At 41.4% G+C, this 20,720-nt stretch overlaps 4 protein-coding genes across 4 annotated transcripts; 3 read left to right on the forward strand and 1 right to left on the reverse strand.

The window, feature by feature from the left end:
• Window positions 1–104: 104 nt before the first annotated feature.
• atp5pb (ATP synthase peripheral stalk-membrane subunit b) lies at window positions 105–5,212 on the reverse strand. The gene is made up of 7 exons (XM_080898649.1): window positions 5,101–5,212; window positions 4,490–4,526; window positions 4,247–4,392; window positions 3,551–3,714; window positions 3,246–3,371; window positions 765–944; window positions 105–363 (listed from the first exon to the last, which is right to left on the reverse strand). The coding sequence occupies exons 1-7, from the start codon at window positions 5,126–5,128 to the stop codon at window positions 286–288; spliced, it is 759 nt and encodes a 252-aa protein (XP_080754775.1). The 5' UTR covers window positions 5,129–5,212; the 3' UTR covers window positions 105–285.
• A 1,885-nt stretch (window positions 5,213–7,097) lies between these two features.
• On the forward strand, window positions 7,098–12,714 carry traf3ip3 (TRAF3 interacting protein 3). The gene is made up of 14 exons (XM_080898737.1): window positions 7,098–7,235; window positions 7,812–8,222; window positions 8,330–8,474; window positions 8,559–8,676; window positions 8,778–8,805; window positions 9,040–9,069; window positions 9,564–9,659; window positions 10,293–10,364; window positions 10,612–10,752; window positions 10,934–11,071; window positions 11,162–11,297; window positions 11,381–11,526; window positions 11,837–11,953; window positions 12,219–12,714. The coding sequence occupies exons 2-14, from the start codon at window positions 7,845–7,847 to the stop codon at window positions 12,417–12,419; spliced, it is 1,746 nt and encodes a 581-aa protein (XP_080754863.1). The 5' UTR covers window positions 7,098–7,235; window positions 7,812–7,844; the 3' UTR covers window positions 12,420–12,714.
• A 2,197-nt stretch (window positions 12,715–14,911) lies between these two features.
• Window positions 14,912–16,925, forward strand: dnase1l1l (deoxyribonuclease I-like 1-like; the record flags this gene model as incomplete). The annotated part of the gene is made up of 9 exons (XM_080899114.1): window positions 14,912–14,962; window positions 15,041–15,187; window positions 15,270–15,358; window positions 15,439–15,525; window positions 15,620–15,738; window positions 16,193–16,305; window positions 16,428–16,585; window positions 16,665–16,761; window positions 16,845–16,925. 9 exons carry the CDS (start codon window positions 14,912–14,914, stop codon window positions 16,923–16,925), a joined length of 942 nt encoding a protein of 313 aa, XP_080755240.1.
• Window positions 16,926–17,510: 585 nt separating this feature from the next.
• LOC308406594 (uncharacterized protein) lies at window positions 17,511–20,117 on the forward strand (the record flags this gene model as incomplete). Its single annotated transcript, XM_080897674.1, has 7 exons — window positions 17,511–17,550; window positions 17,668–18,254; window positions 18,300–19,389; window positions 19,492–19,558; window positions 19,635–19,704; window positions 19,796–19,915; window positions 20,001–20,117. The coding sequence occupies 7 exons, from the start codon at window positions 17,511–17,513 to the stop codon at window positions 20,115–20,117; spliced, it is 2,091 nt and encodes a 696-aa protein (XP_080753800.1).
• Between the last annotated feature and the right edge of the window lie 603 nt (window positions 20,118–20,720).

Raw genomic sequence — 20,720 nt, forward strand, 5'->3', positions numbered from 1 at the left:
AAAGGTCTCAAGTGTTCCTATTCTTGTGCCACTATCCATGGATATAAAACTGTGATGTCACTCACAAAATAGAGCAAACTCTGAATAAGAAAGACACAACCAGCTGAAGATGATAAGAGAACCATTTATTTTATCATCTGCTGACGTGTAAATACTGTACACACCCATAACGCTGACAGAGACAATCTATAAAGAAAGAATAGTTTATTCTGCAAAGAAAGGTGACGTCTCGTCTTCGAGCGATGAGTCCGGGACTAGAGGAGGCTTCTGTAGAGCGATGACAGTTTAGGCTGTAGCTTTGGCCTGAGTGGCCTTGGCCAACACCTTCAGGTCTGTGATGCATTTGGCAATGCTCTCCTTCTCCTAACAAAACAAAACAAAAAAAGATATGATATTAAAACTCTGAAACATACAAGGAGTTGGTCTAGAAGTGAATTGATTAGACAGTAAAAATACATATGCATATAACAAATTAGAGAAAAAACATTGACATTTTTTAAATCTTCCACCAAGACTTTTTCTGCCAACACGAGCTTTGCCGATATAAAACAAACACAAGCAAATCAGTAAACATGAAATATCTGACAAACTAAACCATCACGGCCCAAATATGAGACTTTTATTTTTAAATCCTTAAAGATTTCTGTTGTTTGGTTTTTTTGACATTTCATGAAAAATAAATAAAAAGGTTTTCTTTAATAACTTTTATTTATTGGATGTCAGCACCCTAAGCTAGAAAAGAAATAAGAAAAATAAAGACTGACCTGCTGGGGTGTGATGCTGCTGATGACGCTCTTCTCCACCCAGTTAATCATGTGCTCTTGCTCCAGCCTACGGTTGAGGTCCTGCAGCGCAATCTGATAGTCCAAGCGCCTCTTCACCTCATTGGTCACCATATGTAGCCTCTCCCTGTAGTTGGTCTCCAACAGCATGGCCACGTTGTTCTGAGAGGAAAACAGAAGATAGGAATGTTTAACTGTAACAGCTTTAATGTGAAATTCCAGCTCTAGGGATACTTTTTCAAAATAATTTAAAAAAAAAACTTTTAACAAAAGATATAACTGAAGTAAAAAAATGTGTTTTCAGTCAGGACATGTTCAGACATAGACTTCAATCATGTAGTGCTGTGTCCCAAACAAATTAGGGCTGTGACATTTGTAATGCATTTATATACAGACTAAAGAATTAAATTCATTCTATTGTGACATCTATACAAGATAGTTTAGCTATATATGTTAAAATGGTACTGTCAGTCCGAAATCTGGCAACATTTGTATACTGAGTTTATTTTGAGTGGAAATTCTCCATTTGTGTGAGAATGAGCACCATCATGTGGTTGGATTCAACAAGTTACACATTTTCTTTTCACAGACTACTCCTGGAGGAGGCAAACAAATAAATAAATAAATAAATATGCTGAAAAATTGTTTAAAATTAGATAAATATTAGGCTAGGCCCAGGACTAACGGTTACTGTTGATTTACCGGTCAGTCCATGTTCCTACACCCACCCGTGGCTAATAGATTTGGACAGTGACTGAAAGAATGAGCGTCCTCTGAAGGGTGGCTGGATTCTCTCAGAGATAGGGTGATGAGCTCAGTCACTCAGGAGGGAGCAGAAATGCTACTCCACTACATCATAAGGAACCAACTTAGATTCAGGCATGTGACTAGAACGCCTGCTGGACCTTCCTAAGTGAGGTGTTTCAAGCATGTCCGGCAGGGAGGAGGCTCCAGGAAAGACCCAAGACACATCGGAGAGATGTCTCTCAAAGAGTTTGGACACATCTCACCATCCTACCAGATGAGCTAGAAGAGGAAGTCTGGGCATCTCTGTCAGACTGCTGCCCCCACATCCCAAAACTGAATAAGCGGCAGAAAATGGATGGATGGAATAATAAGCCAGGAATGGCCTCAAATTATTTTTCCTTTTGTTGCCAAATTAATTACACTAAAATTGCACGAGAGAACGAGTCTAACCTACATATTATTCAGCATATTTCAAACAGTGGTATCATTAAACTGAAAAATGTCATTTTGAAAGTACCCAGTTATTATCAACACTGGTATAGCCACCCAGAGTGATGAGCAACTCACATTAACAAAAAAATAAGTCTCGCCACAGATCGTTTGGTTCCCACAGAGTACTGTGGGGTACACTACAAAGCAAGTTCAACACAGCCGGGCCGTCATTGTGTTAGCTTGCTTGATAAAACCTAAAACCCAGTCGCAGATAATTGGTATCAACTCTTTGGTAACCCAGGTTTTCAGCTTCAGGATCAACATGCGCTCACAAACGGGTGTTTACTTCAGCCACAATAAATCCATCTGAGCACTGCCTACTTCAATCAGAGAAATTATCAGAGAAACTGATGGAAAAAAAATTTTTAAACTGACATTGAAAAGAAAATGGAGCACTGTATAATAAGACGAGAGTAATGTTACAAATGACCATTAGTCATGTGTCAAGCCACGATCATCAAGTTCACCAAGGATCAAAAAATAAATAAATATTGATGTAATCATTTATTTTATCACTAGGCGTAGTCTCTGTTGTAGACACTGGCAGATTAAAGCCTCTTTACCCATTAGTACTTGTCTAGTACCACCTATATGCACCGTGTTGTTATTGCAACACGGCTAAACGTCCCGTGACATCATTTGTACGCAACACGAACGCCACAACAAAGGTGTACGTCAAAGTGATGTGATACCTGCTGCTTGGTCAGTGGCTTTTCGTCAGAGTCGGGGAACCCGGCATTGGTTTTTGTAGCCATTTCCCTTGCAGAGTTTCAAAGATGACAGTTTTGATTTTTGTAGGTACTAAGGACTAATGGTCCCGGTATCAGGTACTATGACCTAATGGAAAAACCCTAAAAAAACGCACTGAGCCAAGCCGGCGTGAGTAGGTACTAATGGAAAAGTTGCTGCACGGTGTACTTGTTTATGGATTTGCCTAAGAAGCAGAATCTCCCTGGTTTGATCCCAGTAGGAGAAATTTCACTTCGAATTGTATCAGAAACGGCATCAGGTGTAAAAATATCTGCTAAATCAAACATACAGAGCTACCAGCTGTGGTGACTGCTTAGGGCTAATGTGTTAACCACTACACTACAGACCCACACAAGGTTATAATTCTTCTGCTCTTGGAGCTGAAGGTGGCAGCTGTCAAAATGATGTTAACTGGAATACTTAAGTTAAGATACTGGAATATAAAAACAGAAATGAAAGGATGGTGATGCTTACCCTCTTGGCATCAAAGAGCATCGCCCTTCCTTCTACTCGCCACTGCTCCTTCTTCTCATCCTCAGTGGCTTGAACCAAGCTGGACATGGCGACGTCCTTCACCTCCTGAGCCTTGGCCACTTTTTCCTGAAGACAAAAGCAGCAGAAAATATTGGGGTCATTGGAAAGGTCGTGCACAAGAGAAAAGTCCTTTGGTACAGTACTCTCTCCACTGTGTCCAAACAAAATAAATAAATAAAACTTGACAAAAGGGATATGAAACCACAAAAAAAAGAAAGAAAGAAAAGCAGTGGTTATCAGCCTACCTCGTTCAGTTTGTCAGCAAAAGCTCCAACACTTGGCCCAAATTTCTTCACACCATAGATGATCACAGCTCCTATGGAGGCTGCAGCGAATGTCTCATGGTTGATGACATAGATTTCCTTAGAAAGCATGTACAGGAGGAGGCCAGCACCCAGCATGTAGGGTCCTATTGAGAGAGGAGGGGAAATACAAAGTAAAAGTGAGATGTGTAACTACCATTGCACTTAAGACCTTTGGAGACTGTTGATATATTTAAACAGAATCTTAAGAACCATCTATGAAAAAAGTTTAATTGTTAGACTTATTTTTCACTTTTGTTCTTACTTGCTTTTGATTAGCTTATTCATTTCTTTTTGTAAAGGTATGAAGAAAAAAAAACATTCACGCTGCAGGTTTTTTTTTTTTAAACAAATACTTATTGTGAATGCATTCACAAAAACAGGAGTTTTCAAAAGTTCTGTTTCTGTCAAATGAAGCACGTTCACCAATCATCTGGATGCTTTCAGTGGAAGCAAATTGCTGTTTGCTCATAATCACATACCAGTCTTTAAGTAGTCCTTGCAAAAAAGAGAAGTTGAAGAATCCAGTTGATTCAGAGAAAATACTGTGTCCACACAATCAATTTTCTGTGACTTTTCACTTTCTTTAAGACAACATATGAATAATATTAAATGATCATTTTTGATTAAAGACTACACCTGTTACTCCAGTTTTGGGGTACAGCAGCTGGAATAACTCCTCTGGGATGAAGCCATGGCGGACCTTCCCTCCCTTCTCTGGCAGAGGGGGCACCGGAGCAAGACTCTGGGATGATGTGTGCAGACAGCGAGATGCATGGACCACACTGAGGGAGAAAACCACGATTACTAAGCATTTCTTTCTGATATGTTATTGAATATTGGTATTAAAACACACACATTCAACACTACAATGAAACATACCCAGCTCCAATGGGGCCACTGCTTTTCAGGGCACTAGCTGAAACCCACAAAAAAGTACAAGTGTTAATTACTGTTTTCTCAATAAACACCATTAACAACAAACTTCTGAAAACATTAACGGTGTAAGCAGTCCAACACAGAACTATAACACTTAGTGTTGGTAGCTATTTGATGGGCTTCGGGCGATCAGTTTGTGAGGTCATCAAAATTAACACAAACTTTTCCATAAAACATCGCAGAAAGGGCAGAAAGCCGACCGATGCTAGCTGTCAATAAGGTGACATTTAGGCGTGCAGAGCTAACGTTAGCTAACGTAGCGTCGATTAACTTGCCTGTGACCAAATAATTAAAACAACAAAATACAGAAACACTGAAATATCCAGGATTACCTTTGATAACGTCTGATATAAATCTGCAGCCAATAAAATTGCTACCATTTCCGAGGAGCTTGAAGCTATGCTGACAGTTAGCATTAGCATGTCTAATTCAATGTGCGGCCTTCACTTTACCCTTCAGCTCACTTTAAACTTTCCTGCCTCCTGCTTGACAGTCTGCTGGCACCAGCAGTAAGTGGCCTTTATTGTCATTTTAAAAGCTGTTCTGATGCATACCTGAGACAAAAACGAGCCTGGACAGCATGTCTGAAGGATGAAGTACCAAGTTCCTACAACACCGGGGCACTCTTGTTTCGGCCTCTCTGTGCCCTTCTCTGCAAAGAGCCGTAAGGATTAGTGATGGGTCGTTCGCGAACGAAATGGCTCTTAGAGCCGACTCTTTGACGTGAACGACGCGAGCCGGCTCCTTATCGCGAGCCGGCTCCTTATCGCGAGCCGTCACGTGGGTTTTTTTTTTTTTGTTTTTTTTCTCTCAGCCTCTCTCTCGCACTTTTTTTCCGCTTCACTCTGCACGCGAGCCTTGTGCTTTACGCTGGGCAGAGGGGGGAGGGGCGGTAGTTACACTCAGTAGCACAGGAACAGAGCCAGAGAGAGAGAAAGAGAGGCAGGGACAACAACATTAGAAAGGTATAGTAATCATCCACAACTATTTTCGGTTGCAGATGATAAAGGATTGAGAAAGTTTATTCATGCAGGTCCATATGACAGAGAATATGCATGTTCTTTTAGTTTTCATATTATAATTTATATTTAATTGTGTTGTGGTTTGCAGTGTTTTGTGTTCTTTTCACTTTAAATTTGTGAAAGGAAAAAGCTGAAAATTTAAATAGTTAAAACTTGAAATGTGAATAGTTGATTTTTGTATTATATGATTTATTTATTACATTTTATGTGGAGTGAATAAATAAAAGTATATTTACGGTGGCCCCTAGAGACAAAGCACATACAAACTTCAAATCACGTACGAACTCTGAAGCATGTACAAACTCCAAAACACGTAAAAACACGTACAAACTCCAAAACACGTAAAAACTCCAAAAACACGTAAAAACACGTACAAACTCCGAAGCACGTAAAAACTCAGAAGCATATAAAAACTCAGAAGCACATAAAAACTCAAAACACGTACAAAAGACAACAGAAGTGCTCCAGGATGCTGGGCGCAGTGTTGAGCCTTTGTTATCTTGTGGCTACACAAGCCAGCAAGTACCAACGACCGGATTTGGTGTGTGGTAATAACAGGTAAATGAACTTTTTTTTAAATTATTTGAATATATATATGAGTGCCTGTGTATAAATATACAAACAATACACACATGCTTTCAATTGTGTAATTTAAGTGATCTAGTAGCTCTGCTTTGGAAGTTCAGTTCATGCTAGAAATGTGTTTTGGAGTTTGTACGTGTTTTGTCTCTAGGGGCCACCGCATATATTTATATATAAACATATATAAATAAAACCACTTGTTTTTACGTTAGTAATTCCTTTTGTGCATAATTTTATATTATTGTTAATAATAAATTAATTAAAGCAACAAAACAACCTGAAGAGCCGGTTCGGAGCCGAAAGAGCCGGCTCTTTTTAGTGAGCCGAACCGAAAGAGCCGGCTCTCTAAAAAGAGCCGGAAATCCCATCACTAGTAAGGATGGCGGACACAGGAGAAATCCTCGTGAAACAACGCGAGAGTACAGAAGCGCTTGTGGAGTCAACGCCCTCTAGTGGGCACTGCGTGCAAAGACACACGCACACACTGCCCTGAAATTGAAAATGGATTAATAGAAGTGATTAAGGAGTTAATGCAGAGAATTTGGGGTCATTTTTTATGATAAGATCAAGTTTTCTGGATCAATTAATCTTGAAAGGTTGCTGACTTTAAACAAAAACGGCACCACACAGAATATGAAGCCAAACTGCTATTTAGTGTTATTGTTATGTAAGTTAACTGTTACATACACACAAGCATGCACAAGAAAACTAACTAATGAAAGTGTTCAAGCCCACATGCATCATTTGCTAATAATAAAATTACTCATCTAATAAAGGACACACGCACACCAATCTCCCAAGTGTTTTATCCCAGGCTGCACACAGGGGGAATTAGTTGTGTAGTCTGTAATCTTGAGGCCCACCCGTGTATGGCATCAGTTTTGTGTGAGTGGCTGGTGAGATAGAGGAACATATGACGCTGTGGTTCTCTTCACTTCCTGTAAAAACTATGCTCAACAGAAACAGCTACATGTGAAACACAGGCACGAAAAAAAACCCGGCACTATTTCAGAAGAGTGAGAAAATGGATGACTTATCAACAACCTCATGAAGCGCTCTCCCCACTGAATGAGATGGCCCAGTAGGTAAGGCTCAACCATGGTTTCCTGCTTAATAAGCAGCAGTTTGTCCTCGCTTTATCATCTTGCAGGTGCCAGGGCCTAGTCTATCGATGAGAAGTGCTTCACCCTGTAATTAAGGGGCTTCTCCTGTAAGGTTCAGCTTCTGCATTAGTATTTCTGAGCTACTATTGCAACCGCCTCTGCTCCACACACACAGCTTTCTAAACATCAGGCACTTTTGGCAGTTTACTTTTAATGCGTATACGGCTCACATCAGTTTGCAGCATGACCTCATCATACACATAACTTTTCTTTGTTTAAGTCTCTCCAGAATAAAAATATCATAAATACTTGAAAAATTCTCATTTACACCAACCCTGGTAGGAAGCTACATTTCAGACCTTTTCTTTAAAGTAAGTAGCAGTTTGAGTTTCTTCATTTATAACCTTTAGCCATCACAATGTTTCTGCAACTTAAAAGAAAGCTGTTTTTTAGCTACTCGCAACATCACTTGATAGTACTCAGCTAATAACATGCCATGAATTTGATCTTTGTGAATGACTGTAACCAGTTTCCTGATAAGCCACGCTGTCCTCGCAGGCTTGAGGCGACATAACAGCCAGGGGAGCTGCCATGGACGCCCTGACCATCAGTGGATTCCAACTCTCGCCGGAGAAACACTTTGACCGAATATTGGACATCAGAGCAGAGAAGCGTGAGTACCTGCGAGGACGTAACAATGTGACTTCATGCCGCAGCCCTCCCAGAGACAGTACCACCTGGCAGATAAAGAAAGAACTGAAAGAGAAGAGGCAGTTGGAGTTTCTGAGGAGGAGATCGGTGAGCCCAGTGTGGCGTGAAGGCTCATCGAGAAGAAATTCTCCCTCACAGATATTTTCAATGAAGTATTACAGTTCAAGCTCAACAAACACCGAGAATGCTAAAGGATATCCGCCCATGGTTTTGACACCAAACAGCAGCATAAGCAGTGATCCAAGCACCAGTACATGGGTAAAAGATTGCATCAATTTGGCACATTTATCACCAGATCAGATTTATGTCTTCATAGGTCTGCTGTGAATAATGCCTTCCCCGTCGCTCTCCTCTCATTCCCTCAGGCCTCACTGTGGTCAGAACAGATAACAGTGATGAAGCAGGACAAAAGTCATGCAAAGAAGCAATCACCTACCTCCACGCCATCTGTGAAGGAATCAGAGCAGCACAGGGTGAAGAGTATTCATAAAAAGGACACGAGTGTAAACGGTAAAAAGAATAAATCATCGTGCCAAGCGCAAAACATCTTGACCAGGGACTGTTGAATCATGCCTTGTTTTTCTCCACATACAGCACAAAAGACAACCACAAAAACACTCATCAAAACAGAGAAGATTTACCAGAAATCATCTGTACAAACTGAAAGCATTCTTCAGAAAAAGATACTGAGAGAGACCGGCGTGCAGACAGAGTGAGTCTCATTTAATTCTAGTTTAACCTTTAAACCGCGATTTTACTGCAAAAGCATCTCTGATGTCTTCTCTCTCTGATGAGAAACTGTCCTCTGTGCAGGTCCGGACTCATCACCGTTAAAGAATCAGTAAGTTTCACAGTCCTGCTGTTTTAGAATTAGGTGACAGATTAAAAGGCGTGGGAGCACAGGCCACAGGTGAGGGCTAGGGTCGAGTCAGGTAAGCGTCACACGACATGATTAGTCGAAATAAAGTTTAGGCTAATCTGAGGGGAAATAGATGCTCTATAATCTGATGCAAAAGTTTTTTCTTTAATTATAAAGCTCTACTGTTTTTACTGTCTCTTATCTCTCTCCTAATAGGATATTCAGAAATTAGCTGACTACCTACAGGTAAGCAAACAATATTTATCCTAAAATCATCCTGTGATTCATGAATCCTTTAAGGTTTTAAAGCCTGAACGTAGGAATAGATGCCAGAAAAGTCAAATTTTTTGTGTTTAGTGGCCCTTCTGAAATAAGAAATAATAATTAGAGGTTAAAGTTGTATCATATTAGCTACATTAGGCTTATTTTTGCAATTTATTCCTTAAAACTGTAAAGTGCAATTTATTTTATTTTTGGGGGGAAGAAAAATTATCACGTTGATGATGTAGAAGTCAAAAACTCACAAAACTCACTAATCGGATATAATACGCTTGGTTTTAAACGGTTAAGCTCTCATCACATTTGATCTGTCATCACTACTGCTTTCAATATTAAGTAATACATTTATTAATGTGCTCTGATGCTACATAAGGACCCGATGACCTGTGCAGTCCAAAGCAGATGAAAACTGTCTTTGTGCGTTAGTGTAACTCTTTCTGCTGCTGCTGGGTTTCTGGCAGGAGGCTCTGTGGAGAGAAGATGTGATGAAGAAGAAGCTGGCTGAACTCCAGGAGAGCACGACAAACCTCGTGAACTCATCCAACAAAATATGGACAGTAAGGCTCTCCCTCTGTTTACACGCATCGGATAACACACATTTCGCACTTTATAAGGCCACACTGTTTTTCTTTCTGCTCTGGTGCACTGGCTGATATTACGGCTGTGTCAGGAAGGCCTGTGCAGTCTGTGGTTTGGAGCTTCCTGCTTCTGCGCAATTCTATACTGCATAGGACGAGTGCAAGCTGTCGTTCTTATACAGGAAGGGTGTGCCACTCAGTAGCTGTTAAAGGTGCTATGCATCCTCTTTACATCTCTTTTGGCTACTCTGGTTGCAATGAATGAAAGGAAAATATTGATGTTGTTTTTAGTTTTGTTTCCTCTTTAGATTTTGTTTTAGCAGCTAACCTGATCTACAGTTTATTCAGTCTCATTTATTTAGGTCTTCCACCTGTTGTTTCTCACTGAGGTATGTTATCATGAGGGGTCTTTTTTGCACTTATAACAAAGTGCGTTGTATCACACGCAGATATTGTGATCTCCCTTGAGGCTCACTGTTGCTTCGAGTTCCCCTTATGCACCTGCGTTCGGAGAAACAACGCGCTGTCACAGCTTTTTGGCACATGAACCATTAATTTTCCATCTGCAGGTTAGAGCGTGACAGTCATTCATTTCCTCTCTAACCCACACAGTCTCGCTGCAGTGAAGATCTGCTGAGAAACAAGATCAAGGCTTTGGAGGCGCAGCTGCAAGCTTGTCTGCAGGTGAGTGTAATTTAGTCTGTAAAAACCACACTAATTTTTACAATATCTTGGTGGTGATTTGTTGCTGTTGCTATTATTTATTTACTGTCCAAGAAGTCAGACATTTACTCTTTCCAGTAACTAGCCTTGCTCTGGCATTATTCTGTCACAGGGTGATAGTGTAGCATCTTAAGTGTGAGTCTCTGTGGTTTTGATCTGGATCTCACTGGGTGTTAACAACTAACTCAGCAGTGTTGTGTCCCTGCAGAAGTTTCCAAAAGATGGTGTAAAGAAGCTGGTGGTACAGATGGAAAAGCAGAGGATGGTATATGAAGAGAAGGCCTTGATTGCCCTGCAGAAGGCCACACAGGAGAAAACTGAGGCCCTCAGCAAGGCTGAGACTCTGCAGGTCAAAAATCTTTTTTTTTCTCTGTTTTACCACGCAGAAAAGAAACAAATGTCACTGAGGTTTCAGTTTGTTTGCCTTTTAGTTGATAGACTCAGCATCTGGTGACCTGGAAGCAAGTTTCCTAATTTGAGTATTTGCAGATGATTTTTCTTTTTAAAAACATTACATTTTGTGTCAACAGGAAGCGCTAATTACAGCAAAGGCAGAGGCCCTGAAATGGCAAAGCCTTCATGAGGAGCTGAAGCTGAGCTCTGGAAAACTCAGGGAGAGCCAGCACCTCAGTAATGAACAGCTGCAACAGCTGCACAGCCAAGTGGAGGTATGTTAGGTTGTGACAACGTGCATGAGTGCGCGGTCAAAAGTTTAATTATAAATGTTAGAAATGTGAATTTATTTCTTGAATTATCAGCTGTGCAGAGCCAGAGAGCGTGAGCTGAGAGATGAGATGCTTTCATTGAGACAAGAAAAGCAGGACCTACAGTACAACATTTGTCTGCTGGAGGAAGACAACCAGACCCTAAGAGAAGAAATCCAGCAACTCAGAGGCAAGACATCACGTTTGGTGTTTTTTAGGATTATTGTTAAATAGTGCACATTCAATATGTTTATAATATTTTCGGTGCCCTAGATGGCGAAGAGGAGAGTCAAGACTTCATGATGCAGGAGTGTCTGGCGTCACAGGAACCTGAGCCTCGGCTGACGGTGAGGAGAGACTCTCAGCTGGAGGACCAGCTCCGCCACACTCAGGAGAAACTCCAGCTCAAAGAGAGAGAGGTAAAACATGGACATTACAGTAAACTGTAGCTCATTCACAAGTCTGACTCTTTAATCCAAGCTTGCCACACAAGGAATGTCCCAGCCTAGTGTTTCACAAAGTCACTAACAGGCGCAGGTAAAAATATTACCCCTATTATTTGTTTTTGTCTTATATACAAGGTAATCGTGTGCAGTATGTTTGCATTCCAACCACAGTGCTAACACACATGCAAGTACATTTTGAAAAGTGCCTGTCTGAGGATCACCAGCATTTAGAGTGCATTTTGAGCATTTCTGCATGTTCACGCTCTTTATTGTGTGCGTGCAGTGTGAGGAGCTGCAGGCAGAGCTGCACGCTATGGAGCAGGAGTGTCAGTCCAGCCAGGCCCGGCTGTCGCAGTGCAGAGACGAACTCCGGCAGCTCAGCCACCGCCGCAGGGGACCAGTGAGTAGAGTGTGTGTGAGATCATTTAAGGGAGACTTAATGCCCTTGCAGCACTCGAAAGCTCTCATTGCCTTTATATTATCAGCCAGTAATTAAACCACTACATAATTCTAACACTCTGCCCCACTATGCTTTTCAACACTATCAGTTTGCTTCAGCTGCCCTGCAGTAACCAGCTGAGCAGCTGCTCATGCACATGAGTTATCATTGCCTGCTGATGATTTAATATCCACCTGACTAAATTATTTCTTTTCTTCCTGTTTAGACACCGTGTGGATCCTGGTGGAAGCTGTGCTTGTTCTTCCTTTTACTCCTCACTGTAGCAGGGGTCGTAATGCTGTGGCTGTGGCATCCGCCTTTCAGGGAGCAAGTTGAGGACCTGTACTCAGACATAGAGACACGTATTGAAGATTATCTCATGAAAATGGCCTCTCCTCGACACTCGGGCTGCTTCAGACCAATATGACATTGCTCTAAATCTTGTTTTTTGTTGACGTTTTGTTGCTTTATGTCAAAATTAGATTTATATAGAATGTAATTTGTTGACATTTTTGTATTTAAAAACTCTTTCGACTTGGAACTCGGTGTTTGTGTGATGTTTGTGAGGCTGCGTCGGGTTGGTGTTGGGGACAAGTGAGCAAAAAGTTCCAGTGCAAGTAAAGAAACTCGGCAATGCTTATTTTAAATTTGCCCAAACTGTTGGAAAATGTTGCATTTTAAGAGACTGTGAGTTTAACTATGAGAACAGCGGAAAATAAAACGTGTCTTTTATACTGTAAATGACTGATTTATTTAGTCTTGAATTACTGAAACATGTCACAGCATATATAGCGTGAGATGCAGTGTGCCCCCAAGAAAGGGCAAATGTAAATCACGATACATTAAACTGATCTCAGGTCACGACCTTAAACAGTGTTTTACACTAGTATATATATATATATATATATATATATATATATATATATATATATATATATACATATAATTGTTTTTTGTTCAGAGAACACACAAGATTTTTTGTATTTGGGAGGTTTGAGAGAGAAGAGGTGGTTAACCAGAATGTAAGCTATTTTTGATGGAGTCACTGGTGCAGATTATAACCAGTTTGAGATCATAGAGGATGACAGGAGTGTGAGTTTCATACCTGTGTGTCAGTGGAATGAGCGTCATTTCTATTTTGACAGCAATGAGCTACTTTGTAGGTAAACTATAATTTTCATTAAAGTTTATTTTTTAAATTAATATATTCAGCAGGACATTTTAAGGTCCTTCAGTTTACTGAGAGTAACACCACCACATCTTACTTAAGAGCATATTCATTCATTAGTTATATACTCTCACTGGCCACTTTATTAGGTACACTTGTTCCACTGCACATTAATTCAAATATCTAATCTTCCAAGTCACATGTGGTAATACATCAGTCACATGGTAGCCACTGAACGCATTCAGGCATGCAGGCATGGTCAAGGCAACCAGCTGAAGTTCAAACCGAGCATCACAATGTCAAAGAAAGGGCATTAAGTGACTTTGTGGCATGGTTGTTGGTGCGAGATGGGCTGGTCTGAGTACTTCAGAAACCATTTATCTACTGGGATTTTTCTGCACACAACCAAGGTATACAGGAGAGCATCTCTGAACATACGAGATGTCAGCGTCACCACGCTCCACAGTCACCACTGGGACGTGGTGGAACTTGTGATTCACATCATGCGTGTACAGCCAACAAATGTAGATGTCATCATGTTTCTGAGGAATGTTTCCAGCACCTTGTTGAGTCTGTGCCATGAGGAATTACTACAGATCTAGACAGAAGAGAAGGCCCAACCCAGTATTAGCAATGTGTACCTAATAAAGTGGCCAGAGAGTGCAAGTATGTAAGTATTCACTCTGCAGCAAAATGAATCCTCCCAGTTACATTATTTATATAAAACACTGGGTCATTATTATTGATGTGTAATGCTGTAAAACTATTTCAGATTCTCAGGTTGTTTAATTTATAAAAGGCATCATATTAAGCAAAAAAAATGATTTTATAAATCTGTGGCTAATTTTCTTAGCTACTTATCCACTTAAGCTCATGGGGACGATGGGGGAGGAAAACCCTGAACAGATCCCACACATTCTCAAATCCACAGCCAATTTAGAATCACATATAACCTAATGTTCGTTAGACTGCAGGAGGAAGCCCGAGTCACTGGAACAACCTCCATGCAGAAAGGCCTCGGGCAACCAGGAGGCTTCAATCAGGAATTTAAATGGTGGGACGTAACAGTGCTAACCACTGCACTGCGCTGGCCCATTTTATACATGTAAATGTTAACTGCATCATATTAAATGCTTTGCTGTGTAATATAGAACAATTACTGGAAGGTACTAAAGCAACAACAATAAGAAAAGCCACAAAAGACAAAACAATGTTAAAATATAACAACACATACACACAAAACGTACATAAACTGTTTTCTTTGTGCTATTTTTAAGAGTGCTCATCCCATTTTAATGGCACTCTATGCGGATTTCATCTGTAGTCCCAAAAAGAAAAAGAAAACACTGTCTATTTTACACCTATAAGAGTGCTCTTGCACACTCTGCCTCACACTGGCAGAGCCATCACAGTAAAAACTGCACCAGTCATCAGAATGTTCTTTTTAACAGCACCGTGTGGTAATTACCAGCTGCCAAACTGACAGGAGGATTTGTTCTACACACATGTTCATGAAGCGGACATGACACATGACCGCATCTATTGTCTGATTACGCTCAAACTTGGAGACAAAACGCACTCAGAGCTGAGCTCTCTGAGTTGGACGGAGTCATTGTTCATTATGGTGCTTTTAACTGTTCCAGATACAGCTCCATTCTCAGTAGGCGCTGACACAGCATATCCACCACACATCTGCACCCCCTGACTCCCCCGCCCACATTTACCTGTATGTTCCCGTGGTCACTGAAGAGATGGCTCTTTGCTGGCCTGAGATCAGTCTCCCGGTGACAAACGCACTGAAGGTAAGGGGCTGAAGATTTCTGTAGCGTACTTTAAAACATGACAAGTGAGGCTCTTGCAAACTTTCTTTGTGCTTGCAGAGCACGATGAGGACCACAGGGCTGCTGTTTGTTGTTGGGCTGTGTTTGCTGGATGTCACGTCGTCCCTTAAAATCTGTGCTTTTAATATTCAGAGCTTTGGAGAATCCAAGGCAAACAACAAGAAGGTTATGGGGATTCTGCTAAAGGTACTATGTGTCTACAAAAACACCTAGATTGATAGCTGAACAAAGCTGATGGATCTTTGTTTTTTCTGCTTTTGCTCCCAAGATTCTTTCTCGGTGTGACTTGTGTCTCATTCAGGAGGTCCGAGACTCTAAAGGAGAAGTAATACAAGCTTTGGTTAAGGATCTTAACAGGTACAAGGCTTATGTGGTGAATCTTCTGTGTCATTTAATAACACTGACCAACTTTAATTTTGATGTTATTTTCTAACCAGGTTTGACAAATACAACCCCTACTCTTACGTGGAAACCGAAAGGCTCGGGAGGAAGGCCTATAAGGAGCAATATGTCTACATTTACAGGTAATTCATGCTGTATTTCCCATTGCATTTGAGCCGTTTCCTTATATGATCAGGCTAAACCTAGTGTGCTTTCCTCTCCCATGACTTACAGGAGCAATGTGCTGAAGGTCAAAGAGCATTATCAGTACCCTAAACTCGAAGGAAAGGGGACCAATGAAACTGATGTTTTCTCCAGAGGGCCCTTCATCATCCACTTTCACTCCCCCATTACATGTAAGGTTAAAAGGGGGAAAAACATGAAACTTCAAAGAGCTTTGTGCTGGCAAAAATAAAAAATGATTCTGACTTGTCATCCAGAATCGTTTTCTCTAGGCAAATCTAAACGACTTAATGATTTATGATTAGGTTCTCTGGCTTCTAAATGATTTTTGCTTTCTAATTATTTGCTTCACAACAATGTTAACGATGAGCCACTGTTCCAGAGGTGTCACAGACTGTTAGTGTTGGGTTATAACCTTGTAGGTTAATCTTCAGTGAATCTTGTTACACTGTAAACAATTGTGCTGCTACTAAAGCTCACCTTGATCAAAGGTGAATAAAGATCCAGCAAAGTTCACGCAGCCATCAACGTCACAGAGAAATTGCACCTTTGTTGAATTTGGAGGTCTGAATGAGAGACACACAGTCAGACTGGACCGCGGCGCTTTGTGATGTTTTTTGTTTTCAGTGGTGAAGGATTTTGTCCTGATAGGGCAGCACACCAGTCCGAAAACCGCCATGAAGGAGCTCGATGAACTGTACGCTGTCTTCAAAAGGATTTACAAGAAGTGGAAGACAGATGTAGGTTGAAACACATCGTTTAATCCCTTTTGCTTTCTTTAGCAAGATCTTGGTTCCTCATCATGTTGTTTGTAAGAATTTTCATGATTTTTTTTAACTTCCCTTTAATGGCGTGCTTTCAGAATGTGATCATCTTAGGTGACTTGAACGCTGGGTGCAGCTACATCACCACCAAAGGATGGAGAGCCATGCGCCTGAGGAGTGACCCCAAATTTCACTGGCTAATCGGAGACGAGCAAGACACCACCGTCAGGGAGAAGACACACTGTGCCTACGACAGGTCGGTGTCTACAGTGACTTGGTGCACATATATTGGAGTTTCTTATGCCCAACTATAAAGTTTCCTCATTGTGAAACAGGATCATCGTGCACGGACCGGAGGTTGTTTCCAGTGTAGTCCCAGCTTCAGCTCAGCCCTTCAACTTTAAAGAGCGTTTCCATCTAACTGAGGCAGAGGTAAACCTCTCAAAAGAAACCCCTCCCTCGAGTTCATTTTCTGACTTAACTTCACCTTTTGTTCTGTTCTTTTGACACTTCAGGCTCTTGAGGTCAGCGACCATTTTCCTGTAGAAGTTGACCTGAAGGCCAACCACCGCTACTTCCTCCGCCATGAGCTGTAAACCAATCACTAATGTTTTTGCAGTGTTTTGCTTGATTTTAATGAGTGGATGATGTGAACCAACAAAATACAGAGCTATGTTTTTGTTTTTTTGTTTTTTATAATGATCCTAAACTGGCACTGCACTCCTCTCAGTTGCACCAATAAACTTGAGTTTTTTCAGCAAGTAAGAACTGCGTGCTTCACTGCTGGAGTTTATATTCTGCCCCTGAAACCAAAACCACATCAAAGCTGACATCATTTCATGAGCTCATGAAGGTACGTTCCTGCAGCAACGCGAAAACACAAAACATCACTTTTGGACTTTGCTTTCCAGAGGAACCTGAGAAAATCATCTTAAATCTTCATCCTTGATGGTAGGTAAACATCACGTGGAGACTCTGTGTCGTGCATTTCATTGAATGTTTCAGTTTAAATATGTAACCTCTGCACGGTCTGTTTGACAGGAAGCTGCTTGTAGCTACAACAGATGAGAGTTACTTCGTGCGCTCTTCCTTTCTGAGACGAGAGATTATCTGTGCCAATGCATTAATTTTTTGTCTCGATATAACTTCTAAGATAAGTTATTGGTTTTGTCTTTGTAAAGATGGAAGATTTTACTGATCTCCTAACAGATGCATTTTCAGGTAAGATATACATATGTGGTTATTTCTGGCATTTATAGATACACATATATTACTTTTTTTGCATTTTTTTGTTTGTTTGTTTTTAAGATTACTATTCAGATTATGCTGTTTTTACAGAGACATCTGTTCCTCCATTCCCGGACGAAGATTTGGACTTTGAGAATTTAACTTTTGAAGAAAAGTCTGATGAAGACGGGACAGAAAACCTAACAACAAACAATAAAGAGGCGGCACTGCTCCAGGAAGCAACAGGTGAAGCGGCAGCTCTGTTTGAAACCAAAGAGACGGTTGAAAATGTTTACGAAGAGCAGTCGGACAATGAAACAGATGAGGAGGATTTTAAAGGTGAGGGGATCGGTGCCGTGGACGGTGGCAAAACAGCAGAGGAGGATTACATGAGCTCAGATGGAGATTCTGCGCACGAAGGCTCCGTCTCTGGAGAAGATGATGAGGGTGTGGAAGAGGACATAGGAGTGGCAGAGACATCAGGGGATTTGTTGATGTCAGTGCGCTGCAGTGATGAGTTCAACGACAGCGATAAGGAGGACGAGATCTTTGCTGAGGGACAACCTCTGGCCCCGGAGGATGCTGAAAACCCTCAAGTTAGAAACGAGGAGCGAGGTGAGGCTGAGTGCGACAGGGACGTGTCCTATTTGGAAAGATTCCCTGACCGAGGCAATGAGACTGTGATAAAAGCTGCAGAGGTAGGAGAGGACAAGGGAGAAAGCAAAGAAGAAGAAAAAGAAGAAGGAGAAGAAGAAGAAGAAGAAGAAGAAGAAGAAGAAGAAGAAGAAGAAGAAGAAGAAGAAGACACATCATCTGATTCTGAGTGTGAGGGCATGAAAATCGAACAGCAGGAAAATGTTATCGGACAGCCTCTTGAGGAGGAGGAAGAGGTGGAAAACATTTACGGGGATGATCCTGAGGAAGCTAGTTCAGAGTTTCCTTGCATATCCTTGCAAAATCTGCAGGAGCTCACTGGTGAAAGTGATAAAGGGGAATATGCAGAGAAAATGAAAGATTTCTCAGGGGATGAGCACCAAGAGGCAGGTGAGAGCTTTGCAGATTACCCCTCAGACTTTTCTTCCTGTGAATATGCAGAAGATGGGACAAAAAATCAGGAAAGCAGGCCAGATTTTGGGCCCGGTACATCTGAATGCAGTTCATACACGCAGCAGGATGCTTTCATGGAAGGACCTGTGGAAGATATTACACAGATGGACCACGCTGAGTACAGCGATGAGAAGGAAGATGGGTATCTGTACAGCAGAGATCTAGAGATGGATGCTGAGAATCTGATGAGCATGGACGTAGCAGCTGGAGACAGAGGCAGCACAGCCGCGACCAAGTCTGACGATGAAGAAGACACATCTGAGAGCGACTACAGCTCCAGTGATGACGACGGGGCTCGTAGGTGCCTTCAAGAGCTTGAAAACAACAAGCAGCCGGCCGACAGTCAGATATATGGCACGAGCAGAGCAGATCGAGCAGATATCCTCAACTGGGAATTTGATGTATTAAATACTGATAGCCTTCTGACTGAATACCTGTTAACCACAGGAGACATGACAGAAACAACTCCCACAGGTGTTAACCAGGACCACCCAGAATACATCAGCTACTCTGAGGTACAGAGTGAAGTTCTCAAAATTAAAAGCCCCTCCTACCAGGGATCCCTCGATGACAGCTTCTTCTTCGACAATGTTGAGGCCTCTGGCATCTCTCAGCAGGGAAAGCTGGAAGGGGAGGACTATGAAGAAGAAAGGAACTGGGAGCAAGAAGAGAAGAGAATCAAAGCTTTCAACGATTTTTATGGCGATGAGGAGAATGAAAGAGAAGGTGAGTGCTGAGGACAAGTCTCTAAATGTAATCAGAATAAGTTCTGTAACATTTTGAAAGCGTTTTCATAAATTAACCTGTTTTCCCCTGTGCATTTTTCAGGGAGGCAGATAAAAGTTCAGTTTTGTGCAGAGCCATTGTCTCAAGTCATTCGCTATGAAAGTGACAGGTAAGGAGAATTCCTGATGTGTAAACCTTATTTTTCCCGTCCCAACCAAAACGCTGCTTTCTCTTGTTCCCTGCAGTGATGAAGAGTCACTCAGCAGCTCCACAGACGGCGGGAGGGAGGACCTGAGCTCCACAGAGTCATCGGATGTAAGAAAATCTTCTTCTTTTTTTTGCTTGTGGAGACATGCACGCATACACATAAATGAACACATGACTTAATTGTTTCGTTTGTGGTCAGGAACCAAGGGAGCCTGACAACACCCTGCCAATGAAACCTGCTTGTGATCCTCCCAAAGCTCAGCTAGCAGAGAGTGAGCCAGACCTCAGCAACACACAAACCTGCACAGAAAAACACAAGGTGTGAAATCACAGCTCATTACTGAATGTCTGCTCTGTGTGATTTGGTTATTTTCAGTTCACGTGCTTAAACTTTGGTCCCACAGGGTGGCAGCATCATGAAGCTGATACTGAAGATGGGTGTGCTGACCGGAATGGGACTGCTGATGTTCTGGTTGGCTACGGATCAAGGAGAATGGCTCAACCAGGTTTTCTTCTTTTAGGGCTATGGAACGTCCTTGGTCATTAAAACTTGTTTGTGTGCTCGCACATGTTTGTAAAGAATGCAGTGTAAAGTTAAGTATGTGTCGTTGTGCAGATTTTTTGCTTAATAAAGAGCTGTGTTTGTTCAAAATGATGCTAAATTGCATGAATTCCAGATAAGGTATGCTCACAGTGATGTTTTCTGAGCTGAGGTTAAACAGTCCTCCATTTTTTTCGTGAAGACAACCATGCCTGGAATAAATTAAGTTTAGTAGAAAGAACTTCACTCCACAACATCTCAGAGAGAAATCCTGTGGGACCTTTTACTCCGTAACAATGGTTTCTAGTTTACAAATATAAACCAGAAAAGAATGAAGTACAAAGATATGTTAGAGGCAAAAGCTAAAGTTGGGCTCTGACTATGGTTTCCGGTTCATGTGAGTCCTGTTGGAGATTCTTATCTGTAAAGTGGTGCTGCTCAAGAACTTAAACACGATTTTGCGTTTGATAATTGTTTCATTGTTGTTTTTCACAGTGGAAGAAAGTGTTGTTTTTGTTTGTTTTTTTACACAGGTGGAAGTTATAATCCTACATGTTTATAGTTCACAAGATAAAACATTCAT

Source organism: Rhamphochromis sp. 'chilingali' (genome assembly GCF_963969265.1).
Source record: "Rhamphochromis sp. 'chilingali' genome assembly, chromosome: 12".
NCBI lineage: Eukaryota > Metazoa > Chordata > Actinopteri > Cichliformes > Cichlidae > Rhamphochromis > Rhamphochromis sp. 'chilingali'.

Bases quoted from the DNA above. Each gene is read 5' to 3' on its own strand.
- atp5pb (XM_080898649.1), bottom strand. From the start codon at position 5,128: ATGCTGTCCAGGCTCGTTTTTGTCTCAG. The intron at 3,372-3,550 runs GTAGGCTGATAA...TTTTGTCTTCAG, and splicing joins TTGCTGACAAACTGAACGAG to GAAAAAGTGGCCAAGGCTCA. The intron at 945-3,245 runs GTAAGCATCACC...TTTTCCTCTCAG, and splicing joins TGCTCTTTGATGCCAAGAGG to AACAACGTGGCCATGCTGTT.
- traf3ip3 (XM_080898737.1), top strand. From the start codon at position 7,845: ATGGACGCCCTGACCATCAGTGGATTCCAACTCTCGCCGGAGAAACAC. The intron at 8,223-8,329 runs GTAAAAGATTGC...TCATTCCCTCAG, and splicing joins ATCCAAGCACCAGTACATGG to GCCTCACTGTGGTCAGAACA. The intron at 11,072-11,161 runs GTATGTTAGGTT...TTGAATTATCAG, and splicing joins AGCTGCACAGCCAAGTGGAG to CTGTGCAGAGCCAGAGAGCG.